General features: G+C 38.1%; 1 protein-coding gene across 3 annotated transcripts; it reads right to left on the reverse strand.

The window, feature by feature from the left end:
• Positions 1 to 314: 314 nt before the first annotated feature.
• On the reverse strand, positions 315 to 11,504 carry LOC120009317. Of its 3 annotated transcripts, XM_038859858.1 has the most exons (10): positions 11,166 to 11,303; positions 10,694 to 10,759; positions 8,138 to 8,862; positions 6,591 to 6,873; positions 5,217 to 6,495; positions 4,356 to 4,579; positions 3,593 to 4,271; positions 3,408 to 3,489; positions 1,426 to 1,473; positions 315 to 940 (listed from the first exon to the last, which is right to left on the reverse strand). In XM_038859858.1, exons 3-10 carry the CDS (start codon positions 8,762 to 8,764, stop codon positions 743 to 745), a joined length of 3,420 nt encoding a protein of 1,139 aa, XP_038715786.1. In that variant the 5' UTR covers positions 8,765 to 8,862; positions 10,694 to 10,759; positions 11,166 to 11,303; the 3' UTR covers positions 315 to 742. The 3 variants fall into 3 exon arrangements, with proteins under 3 accessions (XP_038715786.1, XP_038715785.1, XP_038715784.1); XM_038859857.1 differs by lacking the exon at positions 10,694 to 10,759 and having other exon boundaries at positions 6,612 to 6,873; positions 11,166 to 11,504; XM_038859856.1 differs by lacking the exon at positions 10,694 to 10,759 and having other exon boundaries at positions 11,166 to 11,504.
• Between the last annotated feature and the right edge of the window lie 502 nt (positions 11,505 to 12,006).

The following is a 12,006-nucleotide window of genomic DNA, read 5'->3' on the forward strand; positions in this document are numbered from 1 at the left end:
TTTCAGGGTTATTCTCACCCCCCAAAAAAAAAAGAACGTTAAATAATAATCAAAATAAGCTGTAATTCTGAAGAATAATAAATTCCCTTTGTTTGATCAAAACAGCATAAATCCTTCAAAGTAATGATCATCTTGCTTGATCAATTTTTAAGAAATATTCTTAGTCCCAATATTAAGAATTCAGGTATCAAGCTAAATTGCCTACAACCCCCCAGCTCCGGGGAAGATAAATGGTGGTGTGGTTTTAAGAAAGTCAGATTTGATGAACCAGTTGTACCAGAAAAGAGCTCACACAAAAAACAAAACAGCTGAACTTTAACCAAAAAGGTTTCATAAACATGGACGAAAATCAACAAATAAACCAGACTCCTCAAATAACCAACCATTTCACAAAATCTTACAAACTGAAACTAGATTTACAAGAATACAAAGTAGATTAAGAGATTTATTGGATATGGAAGTTACTGTACAATGTGAAAGCTTACGAACCAATGCCGTTAACATTTTAACAAATTGAGTATCTTCTGGATTTCCAACTCACACGAGCAAATATCCACTTGCAGCAATCCTGAAGTCAATTTGCAGAAGAAGCATTGACATAGTTTTTGGGGATCATCAACATTCTGCACACAAGCTAGAATGTACTTTTTCCAGGAAAAAAAATGCATATGGGTATGAAAACAACACTCTGCAGTTACAGCCAGGGACTCTGCTCTAAGCTTCGTCCAGAACACAGAAATTTTCACTCAAAGTTTGTTTCTTTAGGTAAAATCAACGCAATGAGGCAGTTAGATTGATTGCGTGCAACAGAAAGCATAGAACACATGTCATCTGAGTACGGAAGTATGAACAGAAGCCTTGCCCAAATGGATTTCATGGCTGGAATTTTAATCACTCCAGCACATTCTCTCTGCTTCAAGTATGATATAAAATCCTGGAACTGCAGAACAGTTTTGCAACAATAAGAACGCAATTCAACATGAACCTAAGTATATTGACATCAAGTTCTGAGTATTTCATGTATAATTTAACATCTCCCTTGAGATATACAATAGTAGCTAGGAATGTACTGTGAGTGCGGGATGAAAAGAGTAATATATTATACATCTAACGGCAGAGACGGAAAACGGGAAATTTTATAGCAGAACAAGAAATTCATTCCTTAAATTATTAAATACTATCAACAAAAAAAAAAAGGAGCTTGTGGCAGCCAACTCCTAATACTTGCACCCTGCGCAAGGTTTGATTCCCTCGCACAAAAGAATAAGAATTAAACTTAATCAATGTTTGACAAAATCTCAGTATAAGCGAAACAAATAGACTACAAATGACAAGTGAGAGTTAGGAAACAGTCAATTACTCCTTATTAAGTTCAGATGATACTTCTACCAAATAATTGAAGTCCCAAAAAGAAATAAAACTTACTCCTTTGAGGTCGGCTGCGGAAGACGGTATCAGCCAACACACTTCCCTCTGCATCAAATAATCAAAACCCATCAAAATTTCAATTGATGATAATACTACAAAGAAATACTGTCTCCACTAGAAACTTGGAACTATGAAAAGCATCAGCTAGAATTTCTATGCGACTGCTATTGTACAGAGCACGCCATGCAACTTGATCTCAAGTAACATTAGGTAACTTGTAAAACATAAGAATTCAACAAACAATTGACTAATATAGTTTTCACTCACGCTCAGGTTAGGTTCACTGTAGTTACCAGTTCAATAGACATTGAACGAAATAATGAAAACTTTATCTAGTGCACAATAAGCAGACCATTGAAAAAAGGGTACCTTTATACTACAAATGTTTCTTAGGGGAACTTAAATTTCTTGACATTAATATTTACTTTACTAAAAAACATATGATACATGATACAATACGATATAGAACAAATTACAAAATGCACTGAAATGATACACATTTAAAATATTACAAATTGTTTTCATCAATTATATTTATGTGATTACAGTTCCATGTCCAGCCTGAAAACTTGAGAGGCCCATTCTCATATGGATGAATATTATACGACAATTAGGCGTTGTGATCTGCAATGAGATATGTATCATTTCAAAACTCCTAGTATATGGTGATGCACTAGTACAGGTTGTAGGAGTAGTTGGGCGCCCTGTATTGGCATAATTCATATCAATGACACACCTTATCCCTGGAAGGATCAAATGCGACACATTCATCAGATGCACTTTCTCTAAATAACCTCTCTATTTCTTGTTGTCATTCATGGCAGAAAAGGGTTGGACCATTGGAGGATATAGAAATGAGAATTCTTTGGGATCAATGCAAAGGTGAACCCAAAGACCGCTGCATGCCATGCGATGTGATCAAACTACCTTATACACCCCCTCAATCTAATTAAGCACTTCTACAAACAGATACAGAGATTAGGTTTTGGAAGATGATCGCTTATGAAGGAAGAGTATCAAATTGAAACATGGACATAACATGTTGAGAATAGAACCTGAACAGAATCGGGGTATGTGAAGGAATTAGGCAAGGCTGGAAGCCAGACCTTTCTTAATGATATTTGATATATTTTATCTCCACTAAAACCGTAACTGTGGTTCTTCTCGATATTGCAAAAAAGGGATTATAGACAGAGGATAACCTAAGAGTCAGAAAATATATTTTATTAGGGAGGGAATGGATAGGGAGGTTTACTTGATGTCATCTACAAATCAATGTTGAAGCTTCAAATGAAGTCAATACTGGATGGGGAACTTCGAGAATGGAGTTTTTGAATTCGAAACCTACTACAAATCTTCCAAAAGACTCGGAGGAACATGGAAAATCCTCATTTCCTCAGAAAATTTGGAACATGAGAGGACCAACAAAAGCCATCTTCTTTGCTTCGGAGGCAACATGGAAAGAATCCTCTCATCTAGAAATCTTCAATGAAGGGGAAATAGTAATACTATTGTTTACTGATCCACCTTAAAAACTCAACAGAATCGGTGAAGCACTTCCACATTCATTGCTTTCCAACAAGAGAAAGGGATATGAGTATTTGACTCTAATAATCCTAAGGGGCTCTCGAGTTTCAACAAACTCTATGGAAATGGAACTCATAGGTTGGACCTTGCTTATATGAGCATTTTTCGGGCTCCCTTGTGTGGCATCCTCTTGCTACCTTGATAAAATTGCTATGTTGAATATAATGGTAGTGGTACAAAAGCTCTGACGATTAAGTGGGGAAAAAACCAAAAATAGAAGAAATAATGCATAATGTTATTCTAATTAACAATGACAAACAATCTACTTTGCAACAAAGCATTTCACATTGCCAAGAGTTTCTTACTTACTTAAGTACTCCTAAGATGCGTAGCTACTATGAAACTTCAATAAATTAAATTCAGACAGACAAGAAATATATTAATGGGCTTACTCTGTGTGTCGGGGTACTAGAAAATGTTGATTTCACATGCTGATAATCCGTGCGTTTCGTCATATCCAGTTTTGTAGGCCATCTGTACAAGGTATTAGCAAGATGGATGTTAGCGAAAACTATTCTATGTTTTCATATATAACTGAGGAATTGGAGATTAAAATATTCGGAATTGAAGTCCTTACTCCAAAGGCTCAGAAATGTGATTTGAATATCTGCAAATATTTGAATCCACTCTCTGCGCATATATTGTGCAATAATGAGTCCCACTTTTCGATAACGTGCCCAGCCATTGATATTGCATGCACTGCTCAGAGATGCTCACATCAATGGATTCTTCAACAGGCAGTGGGGGCAGAGGCGGGGGAGGGGGAGGGGGAGAACTAGGTGGGGGAGCAACCGAAGGTGGCAGTGACTGTGGCAAAGGCGGTGGAGATGGCGCCACTGGAGGGGGTATTTCAGGCGGAGGGGGTGGTATCGATGATATTGGTGGTGGTACAACTGGTAAGGAATACATTTGGTCAAAATGCTGCATTGGAGCTCCCTGCATCTGGGCAAGGGGAGTGACAGAAGCAGGTATAAAAGGTGCAGCAACAGCAGTACCATGAAAACTACTAGGTGCCATACTTGATGCAATGGGGTTCACTGGAAAATGCTGATTAAAACCTCGTGGATCCCATGAACTGTTTGGAGGAGGGTATATGGGTCGCAAAAACTGAGATGCCTGGACATGCTGGGGTGGTGGGAGAGGTCCCTGTACTCCTGTGGGGATGCACGGACGGCTACTAGGTACAGGATGTGGCTCAAATTCATTTTTCTTATACATCCATGGCTGATTATAGGCAGTAGAAACAAGAAGACCACCTGAAATAAAGCCAGTCAATATTCAAGTGGAGAGAGAAAGCGAGAGAGCAATAATTGGTAGGACTATTGTCAACAAAATATTACCTCCTTGTGAAGAATCTACTATCATATTATCATAACCACCAACTATTTTCGCTCCAACTTGAGGCATTTCTGTGCAATTAGAAACAGCCCAGCTTGACTGAATCAAACTCCCACCTTGTGCCATAGTCCCATAATTATCTGATTTCATTCTTGGGGACACAAGTTCCACAGAGCTGCTCTCAGGTTTTACAGAGAATGGCGCAGCATGGCTCTTTCCTGGTCGACTGATGAATAAGGAAAATTTTAAAAAATGAGTAGACAGTGTCACACTGAAGCAATCATTCAATAGGTCTATTAAGTTAAGTACCATGCTTATTGTTCAACTAAAAGAGAAAACTCGCACGTAATGACAAGAAATAATCAAGAAATTGTTCAAACCATTGTTTGTTCCTCTTCAAAAATAATCAGTAAATCTAGCTCTCTAGGTCACCAAACACTAATCATGATTGGCAAAGGCACCGAAATGAAGAAAATAAGAATTAAGACTGCAACAGGACACAAGGAGAGAGTAAAGAGTAAAGACTACTACAGAAATGTTATAACTCATAAGCAAGGGTAAGCTGCAGAGTAGAAGTGGACAAAGAAATAAGAAAGTATAGACACATAAAGAATTCTACAACTAAAGAATTTTCTTCTTTTTTGAGGGCTCTAACCTGCTCTCTAGGTTAAACATAAAACTGACAGAATGCAGCAAGGGAAATAAGAAATTATCAATCTTTGCATATCTCCTTTAATGGGAAAGAAAATCATGGGGGCGGTGCAAACTTATTACTTGAAAGAAATAAAAACAAATTAAGGTTTCTTTTCTGTTATGAGAAAACAATGGAAAGTATTTAAAAAAACCAAATAGAGATTTCATACCTAAATTCTATCTGCAAGAATGTTCCCGGGCAACCACGTAGGTTTTTTAAAACAGTTATAGCAGCATCTATACTGCTGCACTCAACAAACCAACCACACCCCATCTGCACATTTGCTCTCGTCAACATGACTACAGAACCAACGTTGGAAACAGCTAAGTTGCAAACGGCCATAATCTCATCATCCGTGAGGACAGGAGAGGTGATACTTGGAATAGTAATCCAAAGTGTGCTATATGGCACTCTATCTTCTTCTCTTGCGGTAGCAGCATGACCATTTCCAGATATATAATTGTCAAAGTAACCTGCGTTTTTATTGATGTTATATTTTGCTTGTAGAGATGAAAGTAATGAAGACAATTGGGACATCCTCATCCTATAGCTATCAGCAGGGCTTTCAGGAACAGGCTGACTAGGAGGTGACAAGCTTCCATGGTTATTGGTTCCATCAACATGCATAGAAACTGGAACAGATCTCACAGCATCCATATGAGAAATTCCAGAATTCACTGGTGGCAGATGACTGCTTCTCTCTTTACGGTGCTGTCGCAGATGTGCCATAACAGCGGCAGCTTCTTCAGGAGTTTCAAATTCCATAAGTAATGCACCTTCACTGCTTAGATCAGTGACCATGCAAGGGCCCCTGTGAATCACTTTCCTAGTTTCATGCAAAAGTTCATCTTTTGCCCATTGGCTCAAAATACTTCCAACATAAACATGAGAACAAGAACCAACTGCAACACCATTCACAGCACCCCTAGCTCCCAACCCTCTGTCCATGAACTTGATCAGACAAGGAAAATGGCCACGCATGTATTCCCGAGCCCTTATAGAATCAATAATATTTCTGTACTCCACCAAAGCAAACCCCTTGACTGGAAAAAAGAAAAATTGTTCAATAGGTCCAAACCTCTCAAGCTGAAACTTCACATGAGCTTCGGATGCCCCAGGACCTAAGGAACCCAGCCACAGCTGTTTAGAAGCAGAGAATACATCCATAGCAGCAGCGTCCCCATCAGAGTACCAAACTATTTGAGTTGTTGAAGTATACGGTGTCCCCAAATGGGGGTTAGGAGATTGAAAAGCATTACTTACACCTCCACCAGTAGAGTCTCTATCATTATTCCTGCAATCTTTTGGGGTCCTTGGGACCGGCGAAAGCATTTGCCGGTTTGTAAGGTCTCTGGGCATGGAAGATCGGCTGTGCGGCACATCTCTATCATAACCACCATTAAAGTCCATGGTCTTTAAGCCTCCACTATCCAGACCAGAACCTGGATCTGAGCAAGGTAAATTTCAAGGTAACTCACAGGAGCTCTTGGATAGAAACATGAATAATCATCAGAATAGCCATAACTACAGGAGCAATCATTACCTTTTAAATTCTTATGATTACCTGATAGTTCACGTGTAGTTTCATGTGGATTAGCAATCTTGGTCACCAAATATTGCTGATTACCAAATTTTGTTGAATCAGAATCATCATTCACTTCACCCTCTACATAGCCGTATTGTAAATCATTGGCTTCCCTAAAAAATTCAAATATTTCGTCCAGGGCAGATCTAATTTCTGCTGTGGCTTTAAAAGATGATAAGTCACATGATTTCTTATATTTTGAGAACATCCAACTTATTAATGACGGACTTCTACCAAAAACCTGCATGAAAGAAGTGTCAACACAAAAAACAAATAATCATGATCGAGCAATACAAAGGGTTTCTGGAAGTGCACCTTGATTTGCTCACAGGAAAAATAAGGAAAAAAAAAAAGCACTTAGGACAAAAAGGAGATGAACTAAATGCTGGAATTTTAGTTCCTTTATGATTAATTGGTAATCAGAATAATTTTTCAGCTTTCTCCTGTTCAATTTACAATATTGCAAGTCTCGGGAAGGGTTGAAGTTTTAGCAGAAGCAAATCATTTATGTGAAATAATTCAAAAACACCTAACGACAAAAGCATCATCTTTGCCTCAACAACAAAAGGTGTCCCCTAAGCTCCATGCAAACCAAGCTTTAAAACAACATATTAGATTATGTGCGTATTAAAACTACAATGAAAGTAAAGATGAGAAATATTTCACTTATAGAAATATATGAATGATAAGAAAAAGTAGGACATACAATAATGGAACATTAATAACAGGAAGCAAACTTTTTCCTGGTAAGAATGGAAAATTAGAAAGTGAACCGCCATATTTACATCTGCACATTCATCCTCTGGAAGACACTTTATTTATACAGAAGCTCAAACGTGCATTCTACTTTAAACCACAATGAGAAAACCTTATAATTGTCACACCAATCACTTAGTAATGATTGATGTATTACCAGTGTTTCGCTATAAAGGCAACATAGGAAGAGATAATCCAGGAAAACAAAATTAAAAACATTGTAATAATGATAGCAACAGAAGAAAATTTGAAACACGATAATGGAATATTAATCACAGCAAGCACAATTTGTTTCCCTCATAGGAGCACAAAATTACAAAGTGAGCTGCCACGTTTACATCACTGCCCATTCCTCTCCTGGGAAGGACTTTTATTCAGCAGAAGCTCAAACATGCATTATACTTTAAAACACAATGTCATTACTCATTAGATATTCAAAAAAGCACATGATAAGGACTGTAAAGCTTAGGGCTTCATTTAAACAACAGCAATGATCTAGATTTGTCACAAGAAGGCCATAAAATCTAAATGCAAAAAAAATCACTGGAGGCCAAAACAAAAAAACAGCATATCCAAGATTATGCGGTATATAAGCAGCATCATATAGTTTTAGCATATTCAGAAGCCAAGAACCCTAAGAATTAGTTTATGCAAAATTAAGAAACACCTTCTACACCAGAGATTGGTAGACATGCACCATAATTATAAGGCGAACAATTAAAATAAATAAACAGCAGAACATCCATTACCAGTCCCAACAAACTGCTCTTGGGAGTACAAGAAGCATCTCCTGCAACAAGGTTGCCATCTGATACTGGCTCATCAGTGCTAATCTCTTCGCCTTTCGTGCTTCTTTGAATAGACCCTCTACATGAAGTAATTTCATCATTTGTCTTATTCAAAAAGTGAAACCTGCAGGTAATCTGAATGAGAAAATACTGTCCTTTATGTACACCCTCCATTGAAGAGCAATTTAAGAGCTCCAAACAGGTTGCCAGCAAATTTTTTGGATAACAAAAGAAAATCCAAAGGAGACTTAATGCACGAAACTTGGACAATTTGACCAATAGAGATTCGTCTGCATCTGAAAGTTTTTGCTTCAGGTCCGAAAAAACATCAGCAGAATCTTGCATCTTGAAAAATTCATTATCAACAACTTCAAAGATACCCCTCCCCTCAAAAGCGGATATGAAGAAAGTGAGGACATTCAGAAAAACTGCAGAGTAAATGCCTTGTATAACTGACGATGTCGGAGCCTCAGTAGAAGCAGTGGAACAGATATCAGCTAGACCAAAAATACAGGCTTTTGCAGTTTGAAATGCAACACCATCATAATCCTCTCCTCTATTTATCACTGCCAAGCTCCAATTATGCATATTGATAATAACTTTTACCGCTGCTTCCAGAGCTGTTGGACAGTATGATGCATATCGAGGAATAAGATCAGCCACAATACGCTGAACACTACTACAACCTGCAAATTTTGAACTATGGTATAAGATAGTCATGTTTTACTTATTCGTTCTTTTTCGAATCTTTTTGGGGTTGGCAGTAGAGATACATAAATTTTCGTTTTCTTTACATCAGCAAAAAGACATCATTTTAAGTAAACATTAAATTTGTAGCACCTGATGAAAGCTTCTCATGAGAATTAAAGTCGAAGAATACAAATGTCATGCGATATGGCATATTTGTTTCATGTGCCTTGGTTGGCCAAACACTAAACACTTCCAAACCAGCAGTTTGACAAAATGATAAAGAGTATAACAATAGAACATTAGCGAAATTTATAGAAGGGGAGCCAAGAAGGTGCAAAACCAGCGAGAGAGAGAGACAGTACATTAGTACAAGGCTAAAACGCAAGACAGGCATAAAAAAAGAGAGTAAAACAAGAACCTGAAACAATCACACAACAGAATACTACAAAAGGTGAGAGTTTCTAAATGTTACAACAAAATTTGAACATCCAAATGAGTCAGGAAGAGAAGCTTCATCTTCAAAGATCATGTAGTTTCTTTCACGCCACAGCATCAGGCAAGTGATTAAGGAGCATGGTGAATAACTCTCCTTTTTCCTTGTTAAAGTTCCCAGCAATTAGTTTACTGGAGAAGTTTCCACTAATAAACTAACAACCATTAATTTCTAAACCATAGCCCAAATCTTTCTTTGAGCAGGCACACTATAAGCGTATGCAATTGATAGATTCCTCCTCGCAGCTAATGTTGGAATGTGGAATAGACAGCAAAAATACCACTTCATTCAGGGGGGGAAAGTAGAATGCAACTCAGTACAAAGCTATTCTAGCTAACAGTAAGGAGAATACAATGGGCTTGCATAATGAAAGTCTATCTTATATTTGGGACTTATGGGCAGTAATTGATAGTTAAATTTTAAGTTGCTTTCTCATAAATTTTAAATTCGCCATTGTTGCTTCATTAAAATGACCAGTTCAAAGGCCACATAAATGAAGATTACAGTACATTAGCATCCAACTGCCAAAATCCGTGGACATAATCCCAAGAGTATGAAGCTTCTTCTTTTTTTCCCTGGAAGGGGGTGGAGAGGAACTGGCTATCTGTTACACAGGATCCCCCATATATGGCGAGATAATTTACAATTTGAGCCATGCCATTTCTTTCAAGTACAATACTTCAGGCCCAGGTTCACTGAAAAATATGTGCGTAATAGCTGGGGTTCCGTTTGTTTCTTTCAGGTTATGAATGCGAGTACTTGTTCTTGTTGACAGACAATCCTCTTATCCTCCAAAGACACAAAACCTTTTCCTTAAGCTATGCTTAGACTTCAGATATGGAGTCACTCTCCAACGGCGACACTCCATCTTCCATATCAGTTTTGACAAGGACATATAGGCAATTCCTTAACAAGAACACATCCAAGTCACCTTTAATTCCTCTCAAGTCCTAAAAAATACTTTTTCAAATTTTATTAGGGAAGTATTGTATAGGTCCATCCTATCCATCCTCTCCCTCACGTCCTAAGACTAGTTTTTGACTTGTATTCGGGAAGTATTTACAGTTATATTCTTTCCATCATTCTCAATAGTCAAGACACACTTTACTCCTAGTACCAGAAAGGAAAACACTATAAATGAGAATCATGACCTTTCTATATTATTAATATTTCAGGACATTAGTGTCTGGCTGGGTGAGGGGGAGCGTTGTGGACCTTGCTACTTGCTAGCCCCCAATCTCCGTCACTGGATAAAATTGAGGGAAGAAATGCTTAAGAATGAATGTTCTGGGGCCAATAAGTCAAAATTACATGGAAAGATTGAAGTATCTCACCCAATTAGATTCGGTCTGATGAAATGGAGAAGTGCATATGGTGTCTTGTGTCACCCAAGGATACTCCTACAGAAAAAAGGTTAAAATATATAGGTTTACTCTGCGTTTATCAATGCTTTATGGTACATCATGTTGGTTCATGAACAGATAACATGCTCCAAAGAGAGTATATAGGCCTCACTCACAAAACACTAAACACACAAATTTAAGGAGGGACCAAACAAATGGTGGACCAGAATTCATTTTAAAGAGTATACCAAAAATCACACAACAATGAAATTTGAGAATTTGAATGTATGTCATTAGAATTATCTCATCAAACAAACCAAGCGCGATGATGCAATGTTTTTTCTGCAGAATTAACCTTAAATCCCATTCCACAATAATTCCATACACTATACCCTTCATCAAATGAACCAACGCATAGACGAAAAGGAATTGGTGAAATTAAAAAGAAATGAAGAAGCCTGACCTCGCGAAGCTGCAATGAGAGAGAGATAAGCTTGTTCAAGCTCCGGATTTTGACGTGGATCCTTCTGCGAAATGCAAAACTTGAGGCGCCTGTAAAACTCGTATACGCTCTTAACCTCGTCCCTGTTTCTCCGTCTCGTGAGAATTTCCTCTTGGGACAAAGGTGGAGGCGTTGGCGGTGGAGCAACGGAACTTTCAGGATTCTCTACGTTTTGTGGTGGCCGAGGAGAAGGCGGTTCGTACAGATTTCGCTTCTTGAAAGGCTGCTCCGCAGAAGCCATGGCGAGCCACCGAGAGGCGAGGTTCCGCAAAGAACGGTAGGGAAAGAAGTGGTAGACTGGTAGACATCAAATTACGTGTCTACCCCTCTCGACAATCTGCAATCCGATGGTGTGTATCACAACTTTGCCACGTGTCATTAAGTAACGGAGAGAGTATGAAACTAATGAAACAAAAAAAATCTTGCCACGTCGGATTGTCATTTGTGAGAAAATATTCAGACCACGTGATTTTGCTGACGTGGTGTGCATGATCCATTTGTTAATCGACATGTGGCCTTTTAAATCTAGTCAGCAAAAGCTTCACACCCTAATGCTGGCTTCAGAGATTGGGTTTTTTGGAAAATTAACACTTTTAGAAATCAAATTCAGAAAACTAACCCCTTTTTTTAAAACTGGTCTTTTCAAATGAATTGTCAAAAATACTCTTAATCCCTTGAAACAACATGGATTTCGTTCAAAAGCTATCTTTTCCCTTCCCGCGACATCTCCTTTCACCTCGTTCTTGTTGCACCTTCTTTATGCTTCCTCGAGATCATTTTCCTTCGTCTTCGACGCTATTAT

Source organism: Tripterygium wilfordii, chromosome 11, assembly GCF_013401445.1.
Source record: "Tripterygium wilfordii isolate XIE 37 chromosome 11, ASM1340144v1, whole genome shotgun sequence".
Lineage (NCBI taxonomy): Eukaryota > Viridiplantae > Streptophyta > Magnoliopsida > Celastrales > Celastraceae > Tripterygium > Tripterygium wilfordii.